General features: G+C 45.4%; 1 protein-coding gene across 1 annotated transcript; it reads right to left on the minus strand.

Annotated features, from left to right (window-relative positions):
• Nucleotides 1–782: 782 nt before the first annotated feature.
• On the minus strand, nucleotides 783–14,603 carry LOC119458304 (uncharacterized). The gene is made up of 5 exons (XM_049671560.1): nucleotides 14,450–14,603; nucleotides 4,676–4,812; nucleotides 4,545–4,612; nucleotides 3,899–3,985; nucleotides 783–985 (listed from the first exon to the last, which is right to left on the minus strand). The coding sequence occupies exons 1-5, from the start codon at nucleotides 14,552–14,554 to the stop codon at nucleotides 783–785; spliced, it is 600 nt and encodes a 199-aa protein (XP_049527517.1). The 5' UTR covers nucleotides 14,555–14,603.
• Between the last annotated feature and the right edge of the window lie 8,978 nt (nucleotides 14,604–23,581).

Here is a 23,581-nt window from a genome sequence, read left to right on the forward strand (position 1 = left end):
TCCTCAAAACGTTGTCGCAGTTTCACCTGAAAGGTGAAGCATCAATTGCGATAGCAAATTTGTAGAGAGCTATACGGAGTAATGATATTAGCTTTATCAGCTGTATAAACTTGGACATGCAGCAGCACCGGCAACGCGCAGAACTGTTGTCGACGCCGTCGGCGTTTTGCCCGCGTTCGCTCAAAATGCCTGCGGCGTTGGTGACTGTTGCCGGAGCCTCTGATATAAATAGGATGATAAGTGGTTCTTGAGGGAAAGGGAAAGGTTGGCGCTATCTTCTGCAGCCCTTGGGAGCACGGCTCAGCGCCAAAAATATAAATAGGCACTTGGTGCCGCAGCTAAACGTCGCCTCCCTTCCCTCCCCCCCTCCCCCTTCCCCACGGCCTCTCGCGCGTCGGAAGAAGGCGCGTTTGCTCTACATATATGGTGATTGTAAAGGAGGAAAGAGACGCCTACTTCTGCAGCCCTTAAGGAAGCACGGCGCAGAACGCGCGTTTGTTCTCCGCCGTGCGTTCACTCCCCGTGAAAGAGCGCGTCCATCGCGCCCTTTCACTCGCACATACAGCGTTCGGCGGCGCGCGGCGACGATTTCATCTCCATTGACGTCATACGGAACATCACGGCGACGGCGACGGTGACGCCGACGGCAGAAATCTGCTTTTGAGTGTCCATATAATTGCTATCGCAATAAAAGCTGGTTCAGTCCTGAGAATTTCAGTCCTGAGAAACTGGTTCAGTTCTGAGAATTTGTGAAGTTTCCAGGCAGTGATTACACGTGAGCGTCAATGAACTTCGTTTATGCAACGTTCTTTTTGTGGCTCGTACGGCTTCGACTCTCCAAGTTTCGCAAGTATATGCTGGCAGCTTGGGTCGTAGATAACTTGTGCGTGTTTCTCGTACTTCTCGAATGCTTTCAGACAATTCTTGTGCGGGGTCTTTGTGATGAACGTATTTCTAATTCTCAGGTCATACTTGTGACGTTTGCCTGGAAAAGAATGAAAATTGTCTTAACTTTGACAAGAAGAACAGCTGAAAGCACTACTATTGCACATTATCTTATAAAGGGCAGCTGCTCAAACTACAGTTATTTGCTGCTAAACTTTGACGTGCGAAATTTCAAGAGTAATATTTTATTTCAGCTTGCGAGCAATATATTGACACTTGCCTCTGTTCAAACAAACGGGTTAAACATTCCGAAAGAGGTAACAACTTCTGAGTGAACAACTAAGACAGTTGTGCTTCAATTAATACACAACACAGGCCTCACAGCACATATATAATACACATATACACATAAAGAATTATGCCTTAACGGCAAGCCTTTATCGCAATAAAGAAAAAGTAATCTGTTCAGCATTTGGTTCAAGGTGATTGAAACATTCGATGTAATGGCGCCTCGCTTGCGAAGACAGCCATTTTTTTGCATTGAAAATCTGTTCCATGATTTACTCGTGGGTATTTTCGTTAGAAGCTTCGCGCGTATATTACTACAGGGCGCGCATGTAATTCTATAATGCGCTTAGCCTATTTTTATTTTATATCGGATGCTATCTGCCAGAGCTGTACACTACATATACCCCATTTTGGTCGATTGCTGCTTTCCCCGATGTGTAATTCGTTATGAAATACAGAACAAAAATCTCCAATAATAAATATTCGGATAAAATAAGAAAAGTGATTCTCATTTATTTAAATTTACTGTAGCGATATTTGACATTTAAATTTTGGCCAGCGGCAAAAAAGGAACCCGAGCGAAAAATGTCTATGTAGATGTAACCCTTAATGTCTCTTTACCTGACACAACCTGAGAATGTTTTTAGACAGCAAATAAGTATACTTTTCGATAATATTGGTTAAAACATTATATGTTGTTCGAGACAGAGAGAGAGAGAGAGAGAAACATTTATTGAAATAAAGATCGTGCTTGGTTAATGTGGGTGGAGGTCGTCTTCCAGGGCCCCACTGGCTATTGCGGCGCGCCGGGCCTGGTCGAGGGTCGCCAATTGCCTTCCCAAGTCCAGTTCGGAGATTCGCGCCTCCCACGATCAATTGTTAAGTGTGTCGTTAAGTAGCGGCGAGACGGCGTCTGCCGGACGCTGCGTGCATTGGTAAGTGATGTGTTCTTGTGTCGGGGTGGAGTCGCACCATGGACATCTGTCGCTGTGTTTGTAGGGAAACATTTTGGGGAGTCAATTTAAGTGTGGTTAGGTGTTTGTCTGTATGCCAGTCCCTCGCCTGTCGCCTGTTCAGCTTGGGCTGAGGTTGTGCTTTGGTTCGTCTTCCTAGTCGTTGTGTCTCAAGTATATCTCTGGGTGTGCTGCCGGGTGTCGGAGAGGCGTCCGTTAGAGCGGTATGTATCGCAGCTTGGCCTCTTATACTTCGAGCCAGACGATCCGTCCGATTGTTGCCTTCCACTCCGGTGTGCGCGGGACACCAGTTATCCCGTGGTGCATTTGTAGGCTTGGCATGCGAAGGACTCCGACTGGTAGAACTCCCCGAAGGAAGAGCCAAAAAGGTCAGAGCCAGTCGGCTTATATACTCACAGACTCTTCGAGAACAAACGACCACTTCTAGCATACGCATAGGTCCAGCGTACATAATGAACTACATCTTTATTCGTGTTCATATGACGCTAGAAATACACACATGCAAGGTCATGCATTGATCATTTATGACATCTTATTGAAGCCTACCCACACAAAAATCAGCTAATTGATAATAGATATGCGTCATTAAATAACAAATAAAGTGTGCGCGCCGCAGTACTGCTATGTGCTGATATCAAATTTTGGTGGTGCTTTGACGAAAGCATCGCGAAGATAAGATAACAGTACAACGTGGTCGTCTTCGCAAAATGTTTCTTAACAAAATGGGCCATTAAAACAAATGTAGGTTTTTAATGAAATTTGCAAATAAAATTGGTTCTGGACATTTTGACAACGCAAGCTTCAATGATTTTCTCTTCATATTATTTTTTTTCATCACAGAATAGTGTGGTGAGTTGTGATATTTGGAGCCGTATGTATTACAAACGCAATATGACAAACGCAAGTCGTCTGTTGATCAAGAACAAAATTAGCATTTACAATCCAAAGCCTCTATGAGGAAGTGCTCGGAACCTCCAAAATCCTTCTCTGTGCAGCTCAATTAGTTATCAAGGCCGCGCACGTTCCCTACCACTCGCAGTATTGCATGGTAAGCGTGGTTTAGGAAACGAAAACCTTAATTTAGCATGCATTCGAGAGATAATTAGTGAAACAGTCGCTAAATTCTTTGTGGACTCTCTGATAGAATATGCGTCTGCAGCCGACCGACCTTATTGCATCAAAGTTCTTTGATGCAAGAAGGTCGGCTGCAGAGGCATATTCTATCAGGGAGTCCATACTACAAAACATGTTCTGCACTGCTCAAAGTAAAGGCACAAAATATCTACCACATGCCGAATGAAGAGCGGTGCCGCGAGCCGAGTCACATATGTGCAAGGCCACTCATCTTGAGCGATGTATCAGCCATGCCCTAGGCGCTCTTTATTGTATAAAAATTTCCTGTGAGGATATTCCCAACCCTTAACCTATTTCCTGTTTTTCATTCTCAAGCTTCACAGAGAAAACTGCTGAAAACGGGTGGGAGGCGTATAATCCAGCATTTAACATTAGAGAGCTCGGTAGGAGACCATAAGTCATCGCGTAAATAACAGAATTAGGAGGGAAACATTTATTTAAAATAAAAGAATGTTTAAATTATAATTGTTAATGAAAAATATGGTGATGAATACCTATATATACACAATAACTACAGATGCCCTTTGGTAACGGAAACAGGCAGATCGAGATGCCTCTGAAAGAGCTGTAGTCATCTCAAACAATCAGAAAAAAAACGTTAAATATATTAAACAAACCACAAATATTCGTCGTGACCATAACCACTGCACAGCTGGAATCATCGTTCATAAAGAGCAGATCCTCTTGAAAGTTGAATATAGGACCTGTAAGGGAAGACGAGGTTTCTTCAAATACAGAGTGCGTTAAATACAATTTTCGTTGATTGTCTTGCAAATTTTATAAAACTAAGTTTTCTTAGCTATAAGATAGCGTTACTTCGAGGCGGTACATTAAGGTCACTTTACCTTGCTTGGCACCACAAACATATACTATCACTTCATGCAGGATAGGAGGATGGCAATGTTTTCGTACGTGGAACAATGTATGAGCAAGAACACCGCAGTTTTGGCCACTCAAGTTATTATGATGTTGTCCTTGACAAATAAAATTGCAGGAAATGGAGGATAGATGGTACTCTATGGAAAAAGAAACATTAGTAGGGTCATAATATTCCTCCCTGGTGACACTTATTGGACACTGTAAAATGAAGAACCTGGAAAAGACAGACATGTGTATTACCTAATAAAATACAGAAAGTATTTTGCTATTGGATGTAAGTATTGAGCACGTGGAGACGCAATCCTCGATTCTGAGCTTTTTTGATAATTGTATCATATGCCGCCAGCTCAACATGCCAAGTTACCGCTCAACTGTAGAACGTACCAGAAGTTTTCACGTCCATGTGTTTCTTTCGATCCGCATAAAATATTCCTTGTAATGTCCTAGAAACCCTGTAAATAAACGGAGCGCGAATTGTTATTCATAATATTTTTGCATGCTAATGTTTATATTACTTGTGACCGTGATTGTAACACAATCGTGTGAAGTTTACGGAAATTCTTTCCAGGCTGTCCACCACGTCCACTAAACATTTTAAATTGGTCCATCGAGAGGTAGTGTGTATCCATATTGGTTCTGTCGTAGAAAATAACTGAAACAAAAATGAAAGTACTCCTATCAGAGTCACATAGTCATCGAAAAAATGGTTGCAATAGTTGAATGCAATACTTCCATGCAAAATAAACACTACGGTTCGGGCACCGTGTGAATCTGCGTGATCGGCAAAGCCGAGCACTATTTTCTGGAGGTCGAAGAAGTGCGACAGAGCAATATCAGTCATTCGTGAAGGAAATCCTAAGTTTCACGGCAACGCACCAAGCCAACAAAATTCATCCTGTTTGATTGTGATCCAACATTTTCCACAAGAGGGCCAGATTCTTGACAAGCAAGGCGTTCCTAAAATTGCTAGTATTCAGATCAGTTTTTCGCGTCGTGTCTTTGTATAACGAGACATTAACGGAATGTGTCACATTCCTTTGATGGTATTTATTAGGAATCTAGCCGTACTCAGAGGGTCAGGCTTCCAGCTATACATTGCAGGAGGGGCATAAGTTACGTCCGCAAGTTTGTTTTGTAGATTCATTCCTGAAGACCACTGTAACGTAACTTCACCGCTGTGTTAAAATCTGCTCGCGACCGATTATATATGACACAATCACCTTCCTTTATCTTTAACTGCCACCAGCGTGACCCCCATCTATTCGCAGGTCTTCGCGGAGAGGATGTGGAAGACTGGCTGGACGATTATGAGTGAGTCAGTTCCGCCGATCGGTGGGATTATCTTCTTAAACTCCGCCATCTCTCCTTCTGTCTGTCTGGTGTGGCGAAGACATGTTTCTTTAACCACGAGATTGACTTGAGCGACTGGACCCGCTTCAAGCACCAGCTTCGCAAAGTATTCGGCAGACCGGCCGTTCGTTCCACTCTCGCCAAGAAAAGCCTCGATGCTCGCAAACAACACCTGGGGGAGTCGTACACCTCGTACATCGAGGACCTCCTTGCACTCTGCCGCCGTGTGAATTCTTCAATGTTATTCTCAAAGTCATTGGGACCCTCGCCTTCAATACCCTCTTCACCAAGAATCCGGCTACCGTCGCTGACGTCGTCACCACTTGTCAGCGCCTCGATAAGCTCGAGTCAGTACACCTGCAACGCGCCATTGAGGATATTCATTCTATGGACCACGATCTACGTACACTGATACGCACGCTCAAACGCGAAGAATTGCAATCGATGGCCTTACCCTCGCCTTCTACGTGCGGGACGTTCTCAGGGAAGAACGGTCGTCATTGACCTGCGCTGCGCCAGTACAAGCTTCTGTCCCTCACGCACTACCGACTACCGCACTACCGACATATGCGAAAGTTGCTGCCAGACCTATCAGCAACGTCACCTCTTCGTTGCCGCTACCAACTCACGCGTCGGTTGCTCCTGCGCCCTCGGTTAACTTTCCGTCAACGCCGCAAGAGTCTTCACCGACCCATCTGACCTCACTGTCACCCAGTACACCGAACATCCGCTACTACCCACCTTGGCGTCCATCTCGTCCTACGTGCTTATAGACAGTTTTAGCAGAGCGCCGCTTACGCTCCACTCCGCTCAGATTTCACGCTCTGAGATACTGCAGGGAACTGCGTAGATTTCGCATTTAATAAGCGCGTCTTGCCGAGACGCGAGCGACGCGCTATCACCTCGGCTGCAAAACGACGAAGAGGCTAAGTAGACACGCTGTGACGCTCCGCTCAATCGGCTTTGTTAAAACCCCTATATATGAAAAGTAGCGTCACGCTTTGAAGAATGCCGCCGCCTCCTCGCACACCCTGTCCGAGGCCGACGCCGCGTTGGTATTGGCCTAATGGCATCACGTGGACCGTCGAGCCCCCGGGCGCTGGCTGCGTTTGTTTACGATCACGCTCCATCGCGATTTTCGCCCGAGAAGCGTCGACCGACTCGCGAGGAGCACGACGATAGCGACGAACAGAGTCGGCGATCGTGGAATCTGATCAGCGGCGAAAGATAAACAAGTGCACGTGTTTCAAGCGGTGTAGGCGGCGCAACGGTCGAAAAAGGAGCGCGAAAGAGAGGAGAAACGAGGAGGAGGGAAGGCGGAGGAGGGGAGTGTCGCTACTTTTTGTATAGAGGGGTTTTAGGCTTTGTAGCGGAGCGAGGGATGCGGTCTTCGTTCCGCTGCCGGTATGATCGTTGTGCGCACGCGCAATAGCGTTCCCGCTAAGCAGTTGTGCGGCATTTGCTAGCATATGCCGGTCTGAGCGGAGAGGACAGCAAGCCCTCAGCTAAAACGCTCTATTATTGCTGCTATCGCGGCCACATATCACGTTTTTGCCGCAAGCGCCAAGACGAGCGTCGGGGCTACGATGTGTGTGAGCGCAATTTTTACAGTGGGGCCTCTTACCAAGGGCGGCGTTACTCTTCACCTACGCTGATTTACATCACGAGTTGTTAGATTCTACCATGTTACTGCACTGGTCACTGCCACGAACGAAACACCAGAAAAAATGCTACTTCCGCAAGGCACAACCGTTGCATGCGTCGCCGATCTGGACCCTGTATGCGTCTTGCAACTCACGCCAGTCTCTTCTGGGGACCCTTCTCTTGGTGACACTTCTTGGGCTGCCGCCCTTACAGCACTCATCAGCACTGACTTGACACCCGCGCACACGCAACAGCTATTTGATTTGTTGAAAAAACATGCTAATTCTTGCGACGTCCATTCGTCGACCTTGGGCCAAACAACCGTTGCAGAACATCGAATTCTGACTGACTACACATCTATCGGCGGCGCGGGCCGTACCGTGCTTCTCTAGCAGAGCGGGAAATCATGGAAGGCAACGTCGCCGACATCTTGGAAGAAGAAGATCAACAAAACTTTATTTACACTAAAGACTGTGTTGCTCTTAAAACGGGGCAATTCGCGTGGTCGGGCCCCTATTTCAAGGCACCGCTGGCCTAGGACATGCTGGAACGCAAAGTGATTCGCCCCTCGGCTAGTTCTTGGTTATCTCCTGTTGCTTTGGTCGGCAAAAAATATGCTTCCGTGAGCAATGACATCGATTACTGGACGCTCAAATAGATAACTCGGAAAGACGTATACCCTATATCGGCCATTGACGACGCCCTTGATTCCCTCTAAGGCGCGGAATACTTTTCAAGCCTGGATATGCGTTCCGGCTATTGGCAAATCCCTATGCACGAAGACGACAGCGAAAAAAAAAACGGCGTTCACAACCACCGATGGACTGTACGAGTTCAACGTAATGCCTTTCGGGCTCTGCAACACGCCCGCGACGTTTGAGCGCATGATTGACGCCGTGCTGCGTGGCCTGAAATCGAAGGCTTGCCTTTGCTACCTGGACGACATTGTAATTTTTTCATCCACATTTCCCCAGCACCTGCAACGCTTGGATGAAGTTTCGACGTGCCTCGCCCACACTGGTCTTCAGCTCAACACCAAGAAATGGCGTTTCGCCAGCAAAGCCACTAAGATCCTGGGTCATCTCGAGAGCAGTGATGGCATTCAGCCGGACCCTGACAATATTGGTGCAGTCTTTCGCTTTCCTCGTTCTGACAGGCCCAAAGACTTGCGCAGTTTCCTTGGCCTGGTTTCTTATTTCCGTTCTTTTATACACACCTTTGCCTCCATCGCAGCTCCGTTACACAAGCTATTAGCTTCCGGCGTACCATTTCTGTGGTCCCAGGAATGCGAATTGGCGTTTGCATGCTTGAAGGACAACCTCACGTCTGCACCTGCGGTTTGAAATTTTGATGAGGCCGCACGGACTCTCCTACACACAGACGCTATCGGCCACAGTATAGGTGCTGTTCTTCTGCAACGCGACATCTCTTCGCGACAGTGAGTCATTGCATACGCCATCCGTGTACTCACCGCTTGCGAAAAGAACAAAATTATCACTCAGCAAGAGTGCCTGGCTGTTGTTTGGTCGATAAAGAAGTTTCGCCCTTATCTCCACCGCAGTAATTTCACCATCATTACGGACCACCACGCCTTATGCTAGCTTTCCGCACTCAAGAACTTGTCGTTTTTTTTTCCAAGAACTTGTCTGGACGCCTGGGTTGCAAGATTTTACGCCTCTAAAAGAATAATTTCGAAATTATTTACCAGTCTGGCAAGAAACCCCAAAACGCCGACACTCTTTCTTGCTGGCCGCTTCCTACGGCCCCCCTCGACGCCTCTGCAATGGCTTCGCACGTCACCAGTTCGACCGACACTGCTACGGTTTCCTCCCGGACTTCAATGTACCAACTGCCTTTCGACGATGATCAGCCACTCACCTCTCGTCAGCTGGCTGACCCGTACTGTCAACGCTTCATAGATCACCTCTCTGGGGCTTCTCGTCCACCTAACGCGCGCCTCTGTCGCCAGCTCGTGCAATGGCGTGCTGCATCGCCTCGTTTGCCATCTTGACTGGAAATGCTGGGTGCCAGTTATACCACGCTCTCTTTGACTTCGTGTCCTCAACGCCTTTCACGATGATTTTACCGCTCACCACCTTGGGTTCCATAAAACCTATGACCGCACTCGAAGTCATTTCTAATGGTCTGTCTGCTAGCATCACGACATACCTCGGTGCCTGCTGTCCCTACCAGAGTCGCAAACTCCCAACATTTGCTCCTGCCGGCCAATTACAACCAATTCCATGCCCCACAGCCCCATTCAAGGTCGTTGGGATTGAGCTTTACGAGCCCCTTCCGGTCACTACTGCTGGCAATTGATGGATAGTGACTGCCGTCGACCATCCGATGCTCTACGCTGAGACAGCTTGTGTGCTTACTGTCTCTGCTTCGGAAGTTGCTCACTTCGTTCTTGAACTCATAATTCTACGCCATGCTGCTCCCCGTGTACTGCTCAGTGATTGTGGAAATGCGTTCCTTTCACAAATGCTAAACAAAGTTCTTCGAGCCTCCGGCACCACCCACAAGAACTATCACCCTCAGATTAACGGCCTGACTGAGCTGTTTCATCGCACACTTGCCGACATAATTGCCATTTATATTCAACCAGACCACGAAAACTGGGATCCCCTGTTACCATTCGTCACTTTCGCCTATAATACGGCCGTGCAGCGCACCACTGGCTACTCGACATTTTACCTCGTTCATGGACGCTCCCCTGCTTTCTTTCTGGATGTTTCATTCTTCACCTCCAAGGCTAATTCATCTCTATCATCGCGCGAAGAGTACGTTTCCCGACTCGACCACTGTCGACAGTGTGCTCGGCTGAAGACAAAGGCCAGGCAACAAGCCCGGAAAACTCTTGCGACGTATTTCATCGCGTTGAATCTTTTGGACCTGGTGACGAGGTCCTCTTCCTGACTGCTGTTCGCAGCCCTGGATGTTAAAAATTGCAGCCACGGTTCATCGGGCCGTACATAGTCCTCGAACAGACTTCGCCTGTTAACTATCACGTGACGCCTCTCGACGCCCCCACAGACCACCATTGCTGCAATACCGATCTTGTCCACGTCGCCCTCATGACGGCCGGCCAGGATGGCCGCTTTTACGGAGGGGGGGGGGGGGTTACTGTGGGCGTTTATTACGCACAACTTCCTCATCTATATTTTATCACCACCATCCTCATACTTTTTCCTAACCTCTTCTTCGCCTTTACATGTGATCATCATCATCATCGCATGTGTGCTGCGCTGGTTCGCTGACGAGCTCCCGGACATAATGCACGTCGTCCCAACCGAGACGTCATAATAAATTTTATTTAGGCGTGGGCTAATATTCGAAGTTACGAATGTGATTACGAATAGGTAGTACGCTATATACACCTTGTATTCGAAAATGAACTATTCGGCATTTTTGAGCCACAAAAGTAAGCAAATATTCCGCAGCAACGCACTGTTAAATTCGGGTTAGTGTTCTGCACCTGCCGTACAATCTATCGCACATCATCAGAAGTAAAACAACAACAAATGTTTTCGAAGCAACGCAGGAACAAACTGGATAATGCTAGCTTTGCTTTCGGTATTGCGGTAGAAGTGTGATGCTAGCTAGCACACCTTCGGTGAGATCTTCTAGACAAGACACAAATCCAAGAATACGGACGTGGGAACAGCCGTTGCCGTAGCACGACTGTTAGCTCAATTCGCGTGTTCCGGAGGTTGTAGGTTCTGCTCCCACAGGCAGCAAGTGTATTCCTCCACTTTCATTTACCTCTAGCTTATAAGTTCTACCCAATCGTAGCAATTGTTTCAATGGAAAACCCATACGGGTTCCTCGAAAGAAAAGTCTCGCAGTTCAAGAAAACATTTTTTTCTTCAAATGCGAGGCTTTTATTTCGAGGAACCCATGGCTTTCCATTAGAGCAGTTGCTACGAATGGGTGGATGTCTCATTTTTCATTTAGTTACTTGTCTCCACCTAGCGGGTTTCCACTCGTTTTACACTTCAACACGCCTTGGTTGCTTAGAGGCTATGGTGTTGCGCTGCTAAGCACGGGGGCGCGGAATCAAATCCCCGCCACGGCGGCCAAATTTGGAAGGGCGCGAAATGCGAAAAAGCTGGTGTACGTGGATTTAAGAGGAAGTTAAAGAACTCCAGGTGGTCCAAATTATTCCGGTGTCTCCCACTACGGCGTGTCTCATAATTAGTTCGTGGTTTTGGCACGTGAAACCCCATAATTAAAAGAATCAGAATGCGACGATTGCCATGTCGTAGGCTCGCATCTGACGGCTGCCTAAAAATAATGTCATCGCCGTCGTACGACCGTCTACGAATTAGTTTTCTGCTGCCGTTACACACACTTACGCTACCTACCAACACACACAACTACTCAATATACAGGAACACGTTCGGCCACCAGGTATCGTTTTGCGAAACCCCAAACAAGACAAATAGTCAGGTACCTGCATAATGCCACAGTATCTGTGCACATCAGACAGATTTCCATAGTGAGCGGGATTAACACCAATTTCGATACGAGCACTCTTTCGTAGCGCTGCAGCAAGTCCACTGGTGGTTAGATACTGAAAACGTTTAGCGGTATCTATACTATCCACACTTGTAAAAACTATTCCTGTTCCTTTCTGTGAGGATATTAGGCGTTAGCGCATAAAGACAGCGAATGAGAGCATGCTCGATGAGACCCATCATATCAACAGCGACCTTCTCCTAAGAAATGTCACAAAAATGAACTGGCTGTAGGGGTATCCAGCTACTTCGGCAGATAGTATTAAAGGTTGTCAAACGACAGATTTTATTAGAAATTAGGCAACATGTTCTTCCGTGCGCACAGCTGTTGCAGTCGCATTGCGTGCTTCTGATTTCTGCAGGGGATTATTGTGCGACTTTCATTAAACGGAAGTGAAGGTGCTTGAATCTTTTTACCTCAGTAAAGAACTTCGTGCGTGATAGAGATATTTGTATGTAGGTGAAAATATGACAGGAAGTGGTTTTGTACATATGTAAGAGGCCAAGATGACGAAGTGAACTCCACGATCGCTATTGTTATACTTGGTGCTTGGAGCTCCTGCATCGCTAAATTATGGGAAAGGGCAAACCCTCCTCAACAGCAGCATCGGTTAGTGGTCTTGGCACGATTTTGAGAGCGAGCTCAGTTGGGAAAACTTTATCGCTTATCTTACGGTACATCACGGTGTAGTGATCGGATAGTAGGCCCACCCACCAAAGTGATACGCCTTATGGCTGGTGCGTCATTTCGTTCATTGACAGCGAAGGCGACAAGTACACTGTGGACATTTCGCAAGACAAAAGTATGACCCTCAAGAAGCACGTGGCAGTGACGGCAAGCCGACACATGCCCTGCGGCGCATTCGCATGAAGAATGCCTCTGCTCTTGAGAACCTATGTTGCAAGCATGAAAGGAAACTGTCTGTAGGGAGTCCGCCCTAAGTGTCAGCTATAGACTCATTTCAGCGCACTTCAATGTTATTTTTGTCTACACGGTAGACAATCGTGTACTTGTTATTTTAATGTGCCCGCAAGCATTGAATTGATATTTTCAACAGTAATATTCAACAAGACCACCTGCCATATTCCGCCGCTGAACATTAGCCACCATCTTTTAACCCATAACTCATAATTATAGTATATCGATTGTTGGGATATTGGCGTATAAAAACATAAATAAACGTAGGGACTAATTTTGTGCATGTGGTGAGTTTCGCATTGTGATTATTTTGATAAATTGGCAACTTGCACCGACCTCATGGACGCCACAACTACTCTTGTTTTCCTCTGATGTTTCATTGGGTGGCGTATTGAATATGGAGTCCAGTCACGTGTACTCGAGTTCCTGCTGACAGTCTTCAATATTTTAGCAACCGAGGTCAAAGTGGTGAACAAAATTATGTTTTAGAGTTAAGCCGCCAATTGAAAAGTAACAACTAGAGCGACAAAATAGATTCTGCACACGAAGACACGGTTATTGTATTACGAGAGTACCATCAGCACTACGCTGGGAAAAAGTGCAGGAGGAATGTTAGCGTTAGTAAAGGAGAAAGAGTAATGCACGGTCATTTGGACACCATAAGCATTATTATACATTAAAAGCCAATTCAAGAAATTGTTGTAGTTGTAGTACGCAAATTGTACAAACAATAAAAAGAGATCCTATTCAAGGTGCAGGGATTGGAAAGCTCCCAAGAGTTATAGCATAGTTGCACGTTGTAGTGACGGTGCAGAATGATACTGCAGAAAACACCGTGAGTAGCGAAATCTAGCTCTTTATTGGGCGAACACGTGAGAAATAGGTTACAGTCAAAGCACAACGATAGCAACAAGCACAGTAATCGTTCATCGAAATCTGATCTGTGGTTCAGGCTGCTGATGCATGACTCGTCGCCGACAGGCAGACAGACAAGAAACTTTATGTTGTCCTAAGGAACTACTTTGTCGTCGCATAATGCAGTATATTTTTTGGTGCTGAGCTACAATCTAGAATGAGCACCGCTATTCGCACCGCGCATGCAGCTGATGACAGATAATATTCTTTCGCAATAGGATCGGCGACGATATTCCGGAAGATTTCTATATATGAATGTGTGTATTGTGCCCAGCGATGACATGGTAGCAGTGGCTAGTCGGTGAAAAATTACCCCTGAAGAAAACAGAAATTGTGTACTTGCGTCAGTTGCTTTTTTTTAATAAATATTTAAGCTACATTTCGAACTCGGCTGAATTTTAGGGCACTTGAAGATTGCGGGGTATTTAGGATATTGAGTGACTCAATATACATATCGGTATTTTATTGCCTAATGTGATACGTCGTGGAATGAACCCTTTACGCGCCTAAATTTTTCATTGCACGTGCTGGGACCATAATTATTTGACTTGCTTTCATTGTTACTTCGTGCGCTCCAGATGAGAGTCCGGCCATTTTTTTTCTAATAGATTGCGGTGAATCTCAAATCAGACAGGATAACGTAGACTGTATAGAGGTGGCCCTACCAGCAAAATTTTCATAGCTAACCTCGGCCACCGAGCAGAAACATGACACTACCCTATTTACTGCTATATCGTCTAAACCAATAAAACAGCAGCCATGATTAAAAAATGTTTCAATAACCTCCGCCAGAGTGACTCAATATTTTCTCGTCCGGTTACAATTCTGTGGGTGTGCCGCTGAAATAAAATGGATGATATGGGTGTAAGAACTTGTAAATTATTATTTTGAGCATAGATGTCAAAATACGAGGTATCTGGGCTTCGCGGTAAGAAAGTTACCTTTCTGATGCTGTCCGCCCGTCTTGCACAACCCCAGCAGTTGCATTCTAGCATATTCAAGGAAGCGGCACATAGAAGAGCCATGAAAAGCAGCTTTTCCGCCATGTGTTTGCAGTGAGAGCCTTCTGCTAGAGCATGCTTAACATAAAACTACCTCAGCCGAACCTTCAGAGCGTACAATGTACTGAACTTCATTGTACAATGTACAATGCGCCCGAACGTCGGTAGCACCATAAACAGGTGTGCGGCGTAGCAATTATGTGTCCTACGTCACTTACCGTCTTGTCATGCGATTCTTTATTTTATGGCGAAGCAATGCAGCTACAGGGGCTTTAAAACGCAATGTGCATATTTTCACATTGTGGAGGGAGTATAAAAACTACTTAAGCCCCTGACTTTAAACGAGGTTCTCTAAAATAACACTTGTGATTTACTACGCAGAAGAACGTTAGGCCTACGAGAGTAAATGTAGTCTTTATAGAAGCACTGTCTGATGCACCGGGCCTGGTAATCATTCTGCACGGTAGCCATGCGTCATTCGCAGCGTTTCACAGGAAGTCATTATCATTGGTAAGGTGAAGTAAGCCAGTCCGCCCACGAATGAAGCCGAATAAAAGCGATCGAATGATGGTTTGATTGAAATGGAGGCGATGTCTAAGGGTGTTGCGGCTGCCCAATCCTATGAAGTGTACTCAGTGCATGTGCGTTGGCCAAATGGAAGACCCAAATACTTTCGATCACATGAAGTTGTAGGGCACTGAGTTGTCGGTCTACCTAAGCAAAAGTCATCACCAATTATTTCAAAATGTCCTACTGGACGAAACCGATATGAGCAGAACATGAAGCTCGTATGTAGTACTGTGTTTTAATAATGGTGAACAACCACACCAATGGTCTACTTGTCATTTCAAATTGGTACTAGAGACCATATTGTGAGTTTTCTGTCGTGGTTCATTTCGACAGCTGGTATTTGATATTGCAAAAGTAATACACCACCTATAGAGAAGGGACATGGCGTCACTGCTCAGTAAATATTAGACAGTTTCAGTATTGCGGAAATGGCACCACGCTAAACGCAATAAAATAGCGGGGTCAGACTGCGCATGCTCAGAACGCTATTTCAGTTTTGCGGGTAGCGTGCGTCCGCTATTTTTCAAATATAGCGGAGACGCTAAACGCTCGCTAAGTTTTTAGCGTTGCAAACATGGTGGCACCCTCGGCCCGAGCGCTTGACATGCAGGCTCGTTTCAAGGCTTGGCGTGGATCCACACGGCTAGATTGGTTGTCCAGCTGCTCAGTTTGCTGCCTTGACTACTCGCAGCTAGATGGTTTTGCGCTTAGCGGCGCATCGTTGTCTTACGCTATACTAAAACTCTATCGAACAGCGTTCCGCAAAGATTTAGCGTGCGTAACACGCTAATGCTAACGCAAGCATTTTCCGCAATACTAAAAGTCTCTATTGTCACGTAGTAGTGACGGTAAAGAAAACAGTCGTAAAACCGTGTATGACGAAACTGGTTGTTTATTGGGCGAACCTGTGCCCACAAAAGCAAGTTACACTCGAAGCACAACGAAAGAGGCGAACACAGTCGGCGGTCGTCGAAATCTGATCAGCGGCGAGACGCGTCGGCTTTTATACCTGAGTCAACGAAGGTTCCAGATTAATCCCTGATGCCCGCGTGTCTTCCAGAAAGTTCTAGACAATTCGCGTCGGTCACACAATCAGATAACATAAGCGTCGGTGAAAACAGGCAACGAAAAGAAGCATCGATAACGTTCTAGAAACTTCCGATACAGGCGCGTCCTGCGCCGAGCGATAACGTTTAACCTTTGTTAGCCGGTGGAAAGCTGCCACCGGTGAAAGATAAACATGTATACGTGTCAATATCAAGTCATTGTGGCACTATCGCGTGGTAAGCCACGTGCAGATGAACATGTTACATTGACCCACTTTGAATAACGGTCGTACATGTGCAGGCAAATGCACGTTATCACAGCTGAATTTGCGTACAGTCAGAAATACGTGACTGCATACCCGCAACTCGAGCTCAAGCGTTCATTTACAATAACAAATTCTCCGAAGAGATCTGATCATTTCATGCAGGACATGATTGGTCGTGGCGTTCACCAATGCCTACACCTTCCGCATAGGAATAACCAATACCGCAGCCTGTGGCCAATGTGGTGAAGGCGAAATTACGAGGCATATTATGTGCTCCTATAGTATACAGTCGGATAGTATACAGTCGAACCCGGATATATCGGAGCCACTTATAACGAAATATTGCGTATATTAAAGAGCTGTAAAATCCCATTGAAAATACCATGCAAATGTATAGGGCTCGTGCATAGGTATATAGAACCTTTTCACCAGCACATTCGATATATAAACCCCAAATAGCACTTCTTTGTGCACTTTGAGGTCTTCTGGCAACTGGAGGTTGCGAAAGGAATGTCCAGTAAGTTGGGCCGTGTGGGTCGTGTGTGTAATCAATTGAGCCCCGTCGAGCTGTTCGGCTAGCGCGCGCGCCATCGGACGTCAACATGACTCCTTTCTTATTTTCGTGGCTTCGTCATGTGGGTTGAGTGCGTTTGTGAATTCATTTTAACGCTATATCGTTAAGGACCCCGTGACGCAGAAAATCAGGCGTCGGCATTGGTTTCTGCGCCGGCTTCGGTGTACGCGTCGGCGGACGAGGCATCTCTGGCGCAAATATTCATCCCGAACCACCCCGACCGCACAGGCCCTCCACGTGGCGCAAGGAGTTTGTGAACAAAGATTGGATTTCTCCAACTAAAATCTGTCAGAGAAATTGTAAAGTACGACTTAACTACAATCTACGGACATGATTGCGTCGGATTGAAATAATGTTTCGAGGAAACTCAAATACTCTTCAAACTCAAACCCTTTTCAAGCATTTCTACCATAGTAACGGCGGCTTTGCATTTAGAGGCATGCATCTAAACTAACCCACGTCCTGAAACGTACCCCCTACTTTTACAACTTATTGACCCTTTTCGCGGTGATCCCGTGGGCGCTGCCATATTTCATCACGTGGTAACGTGTCCATTGCTTGCATCAACTGCCTCCGTTGCCTCCTTGTTTAGAATGGAAGTTTATGACGCCGGCGCGGTTTATAAAACTTCTGTTTTCGGAGATGTCGTAGACGGTGACTATGTGGACAACACGATGATTTGATCACAGCTTCAGAGAACATGCAAGAGCGCTTTCGGAGCTCATTAAGCTATGTCCAAACGGCGCAAGCAGCGTATACGGTGCTTGTTCTAAAAGCGGGGCTAAATGTGTATTCCAAGCTATCCAAGCTTTCCGATTATGAATTCAGTCAGGATCAGTGTGTTTTGCTCTTTGTTCTTTATTCAGCAAAATTTTGAAGTAGTGGGTTGTCAGTTTCTAACTCAGTGAAGTTCCTCGGTGAGGCTACTATCTGATTATTTTCTGCCTAATCGCTCGCGGGTGTGCTCAGTTTCGGTAGATTTGTTGTTACTGCGCACAAGGTTTGCAACGTAGCTATTTTGTACATTGTAATACCTTGTATCAAATATATATTACAGCTAGTAACTCGCTTACTCTTGTGGACCGTCACGAAACATTCAGCTTCGACCATTCGTGCGCGATAGGTGTAGTCCGTCATTTATCGTGCGTATACCGTGCGCATATATTCAAGTGTGCGCCCATTCACTTATTCTTGATACGTCGGTGATAGAGTGGCCGTAAGTTTTCCTGCCATTTGGGACAGAAGTGTATAGATAACGTGCGCGAAACATACTATGACAGGAAGTGGCTCTACTCCCTTTGTCATTGTTAAACGAGTGGTACTCACTCTTTCCGAAGTTCTGGGTATGAAGCCCTTTCTTTGAAGGTTAGCGATACAAGGCTGGCGGATGAGCAAATTTCTGTATCCTCGAGGAAAGCCGTACATCACGAAGTGCCGGTAACACGTTCGGACAGTTGCAGCAGCGGTCCACGAACTAGGCCACATTCATCCATTCTATTCCTCAACATGCTAGTCACTATTTTTGCAGCAACTACTGCACACGTCTTCAATCCACATGATTCAATCTAGCATGATTAGAGCAGTGTTTTAGCGAAAACTCAGTGGCATTTCCGACAGCTGATCGCACAGAAGCAAGGTAAAATCGGTAATGGTTTCGTATTCGTGGGTGGTCGCTGAGGAGAGGTATGGCGCGCCGCCGTGAGCGCCATCTCGTTTCTCTAAAACAAACTGCTCCGCGAAAAGGGTCAATAGAAGGCCAAAAGAATCCACAGCAGAGATAGCGGAAATGAACCAGCAAACTGCACGTGTTGAAGTAGCTGTGTCCCAATACCAGACTTGTCAAAAAGACTGCACGTGACAAAGAAATAAATGTTGGGTCTGCATTCTGGTATGACTGTATTATTAAAGAAAGTTCGCCGATTGGAAAATCACAACCGAATAAATACTTGTAATTCGAGGCATTTCCTACAAGCAGAACAAAACAGAGCGATAATTAGGGCATGAAGTCATAGCAGGCTATTTCAATAGAAAATAAATATATCAGTAACAGGTATTGAGTGCATGCATTGAATTGGGAAAGCTACATACAGCTCAAACCTGTAGTGTTGAGTCTCGGAAACTTTAGTGAAAATGTGAGTTACTGTGCAACCATCACAATATCAAGAGAAGAAACGTTTACATTGACGAGGATAAATAGCCCGTTGTGAAGCCAAAAATGTTGCGCGTATGGAAGAGTGATGTGGAGACCAGAAAAAAGGAGCGAGAAATTCGCACTACGCTTTGGCTGAATCAACATAAATGGTGACATTTACGCTTGGAACGACGCCAACAATTTACGTTGTTGGCAGGTAGATATAAATATTTATGGCCATAGTGCTACCTGTTTGGGTAGCACTATGGCGATAAATATGGCAGGCTTTGAATTTTATTTAAGAACGCTCTTGCGCCATTATTAAGACGACACTTTGAGCTTGTTTCAATTGAGTGTCAACCAGATGTAATTTTCACGGAACCGTGGCTACACAGTGACTTTCTTGACAGATTTATGTCCCCCTGGTTACAATGTGGTGAAAAGCAAGCGCAGTAGCCGAGGCCAGGGCGTTGTCATCTTAATAATCAGAATCGTATACGCTCCGGCAGAAACCGCCACACATTGAAGCAGTTTGGTGCAAGACCCTTGGATAGCGTGATTTGATTATAGGGAGTGTGTACCATGCACCTGAAAATACTGCTGCTAGCTTGTGATGGTTAGCTTCCTTATAGTGTGATACAAAACGCATCCAAGGTGTTGCGCCTTGGTGCTTCCAATAAATGACAAGGCTGGCTGCAAACCACACGCAAGGATAAATTTATCAATAGAAAATAACACTCCCATATAAACACGGACTAGGAATAACAAAGCAAAGAAATTACAATGACAGTTAAAGCACGACATACATGGATAAGTTCAGGAACAAAGCTAGAGTTCACTAAGATACCTAGGGGTAACAAGCAAGCGGAGGTCACGTGAAAGTAAAGCGTTCACCAGTTATAGACGGAAGACGGCCGGCGTGACGCTGGCTCAACCAAGGTCTTGCCGTTGAGAAGAGGTCAGATGCTTCTCTCGAGCTTCTCCAGCAGGTCCGCTGTGATCGAGTGGAAGGTCTAGGCATCCAGGCCCAGTCACCTGGCAGCCCACTCTTCCGCGCCTCGTCGTCCAGCTTCCGGAGAGCGCTCACTGTCGAGCAAACCGCAGCCTGCTGGGGGAAGATGCCAGTTCGTTGGCAAATGCAGAGCCGGCCAGGTAGAGGCCTCGTAAGCCCGGGTCCAAGCAGCCGTCAAGCTCACACCTCTGCACCCTAGCCGCCTGTTGTTGTTGTTGTTGTTGTTGTTGTTGTTGTTGTTGTTGTAGCCTATCACGCCTGTGGCTCCTACCTACGGAGGGGGATTGGCCAAGAAATGGGTGGATTATTCCAAATTAGTATGCCCTTGTTCCAACCGCCGAAGTGTCTTCTTCCCTTGATCATGAAGATGATCTTCAACCGTGGCACGTACCCACTCTTCCGTTCTTCTTCTCTTCCTCTTCTTTTCTCCTAGTCTCTTGTGGACTTTTCTTCAGATGTTTTTTTTTTTTTTTTTTTTTTGCGACGCTCGGCGCGCTTCAGCCAAACTCATGCAGCACTTTATCTTTGTCATCGTCTTTTGCTCCCGGCCATGCCACGCACCATGTTCGCATCACCTCGCGCACTTCACATATCACATAGCTTCAATGCAATAAACAAAATTTGAGATTACTTACGTAGCCAGCACAAGTATGTTTTCACGGCGGGAGGCTGAAATGTCGCTGATCCGAAATTGAACGAAATGGAACCAGGTACGCGAGAGCATGCTGCAGGTTCAGCGCCAATAGATTTTGCACGTCGCATGGGGTGACACAAGCAGTTCGTAATTATATTGGACTCTATGGTGATAATAATTATGTCTGTGCTGAATAGATTTTTCTTAAGCACTGACTTATTTTCGCTATCCCACACAGTTCACATTTACCCAGGGTTCTCCGGTCATTCCATAGTAAGCGTGACTATACAGTTGAATTATTTCCCAACAACACCCAGACCTGTTTCATGCCATATAAAGTTTAATGATACTGTCATACTAAGTGAATTAGCGTTTTGCTTTCAGAAGTTTGATAAACACAATCGAAAAGAGTTTCTATGTATTAATGAGTTGTAGCTAAACTTTAAAAGAACACTTTACAAATACATAAGTGGCTATCTCTCTCTGAACATTAGAAAATGAAGGCGCAGTCCTTGGATTACAAAAAATATTATACAACTGAAAAAAAAAACTTCGCCAGACACAGGGAAGTGTTTAAGCGCTCACATAATTCGGACCATAATGACTAAATAAGTAACTTAATAAGGAAAGTGTAAAATTAAAAATGCAGGAGTCAAAAGAAAAGTATTTCAGAGTTAGGATAGATACCTTTTTGCGCGGAACTCCTCAAAAGCTTTGGAGGCATTTAGGCCAAAGAAAAAAGCAGTTACTGAAATAGACAGAGAACATGGACTTACTGAGAAGAAACGTACAACACCTGATCCCTTCAATACATTCTTTTTAAGCGTATTCACTACTTATGATGGAAAGCTGTCCGAGCCTGTGCTGTCCGGGAATCTTGTAGTTGTGGAAGAACTGATCACGATATATGAGATTATAATAAACTTACGGTTCAATCTAAACACAAATAATGCCAGAGATCGGTGTGAGATACGGAATTTACTTTAAAGAGATACGCGGAATGAGTGTATAGGTACATTTTCAATGCTTTCACAGTGTTAATCTGCTTTGGTAAATTCCCCGAAGACTGGAATATTAGTAAGGCCGCAACGGTATTTGAAGACGGGGACATAGCATCGATTACAAGTTTGCGGCCTATTGCGGTCACATCAACTTGCCGTATTGTGATGGAGCATACATTTTCTAAACACATTAGACAGTAACTAATCCCGAATGGAATTCTCAGCGGCTATCAGCAAGACTTTCAGGAGAGATTATCAACAATAACACAGTTACTAGAAAGTGCTCATGACTGTGCAATTATACTTGACGGTAAGGGACAGATCACTATGATATAAAAATATTTAAACAAGGCGTATGTTAAAGCTAATAATATTAAAGTAACAAAAACATCAAGTGATTTAGGTAAAAATGGTGTAGTTACTGGTTTCAGGAATTCCTTACTGATCGCTGGCACTTTGTTCGTATTAACAAGAAACGATCAGAAATTTGTGATGTCGAGTCGGAGTGTGTGTGTGTGTGTGTGGGGGGGGGGGCAGGGATTCGTCCTTAGGCGTGTGCTGTTTTCGATATATTTATGGACCAACGACCTGATCGCAGCGTCAGCTGTTAGAGCAAGGTTATTAGCAGCAGGTGGTTGCTTGATCTATGGGGAAGTCACATCAATTAACCATCGAACGTTTTAAACAGTTTTCTAGGAATAGTGAATGAATAGCTTGACAAGGGGCAGCTGTCTCTAATCACAGAAAAGACACTAGGTATGGTGATCACTAGAGGCAGGATCTCTAGGCATTACAAAAGAGCGTTTTAGGCGCCAAAAATAGGCAGGCAAAACAACGTTTTACGCCTCCAACGTCGCAAATATAGGCACAATAAATTTTTGCATAAATGCAAATAATTTCAAACGAAGACGTGTGCGGCCTATGTCTACGATAGGAAAACAAGAAATGTTATTGGCTATGATGGCACAAAGGCGCCAGCACTTGAACATAGCCGTGCAATTGTCCCATAAAACTGCTGGACTAATGACGATCAATTGGCTTCATTCAAGAAGCACACTGCTCATATTCATGTTCAATGGCCACTGTACTCGAGCGTCGCATATAGTGAAACAGGCATGAAAAAGAACGCTTGAAAGCTGGGAATACTGATTAAAAAAAACGATACTTTATGTCTGCCTGACGCAATTAATTTAAGACACAACAAAAACAGACAAATAACAAATACAAGAAAGAGTACGATTTATTAAGAAATTAGCATGTTCTTACAGGAGGACTGTTAGATACAACTCTTCGCAATTTTCTCATATACAATGACATCATCCGAATTGTACAGGCCAGACGTCCCAACACTGCCAAATACACTTCCGCCCATTCGAAGTGCACATGTTTGAAGAAATATGTATCGTGAGCACACGGAACGTAGTCTAAGATTCGCTGTGAAGATTGTGGAAACAATAGCAAACTACCACCATCTCCAGATTTTCGGATTCAAAATTGTGCCTCTTGTCACTGAGAATGATCTCGTACGCTGAGAAGGAACGCCTGATGGCGGTGAACACCTTAAAAAGTAAATAACAAGTAAAACAAAAGCTGCGTGCACATCACATTTTTCTTTCTTCTTTTGCTCTTCACTTTCCTTTTCCCTCACGGCTCTCCGCGGTTTCGCATTCGCCAACCGCTAGCGCAATGTCAGCGTGGCTGCGTATGCTGGCCGGCGCGTCCCATTTCAATGCTGCAAGCAGTTGCTTTCCGGGAGTTGGTTGAACTAAAGGACTAGGTTGAACCCCATAGAGTTCCAACAGTCAATGTTGCCCGGAAACACGAACAACGGTCTCTAA

The sequence above is a fragment of the Dermacentor silvarum genome, chromosome 7, assembly GCF_013339745.2.
Source record: "Dermacentor silvarum isolate Dsil-2018 chromosome 7, BIME_Dsil_1.4, whole genome shotgun sequence".
Classification (NCBI taxonomy): domain Eukaryota; kingdom Metazoa; phylum Arthropoda; class Arachnida; order Ixodida; family Ixodidae; genus Dermacentor; species Dermacentor silvarum.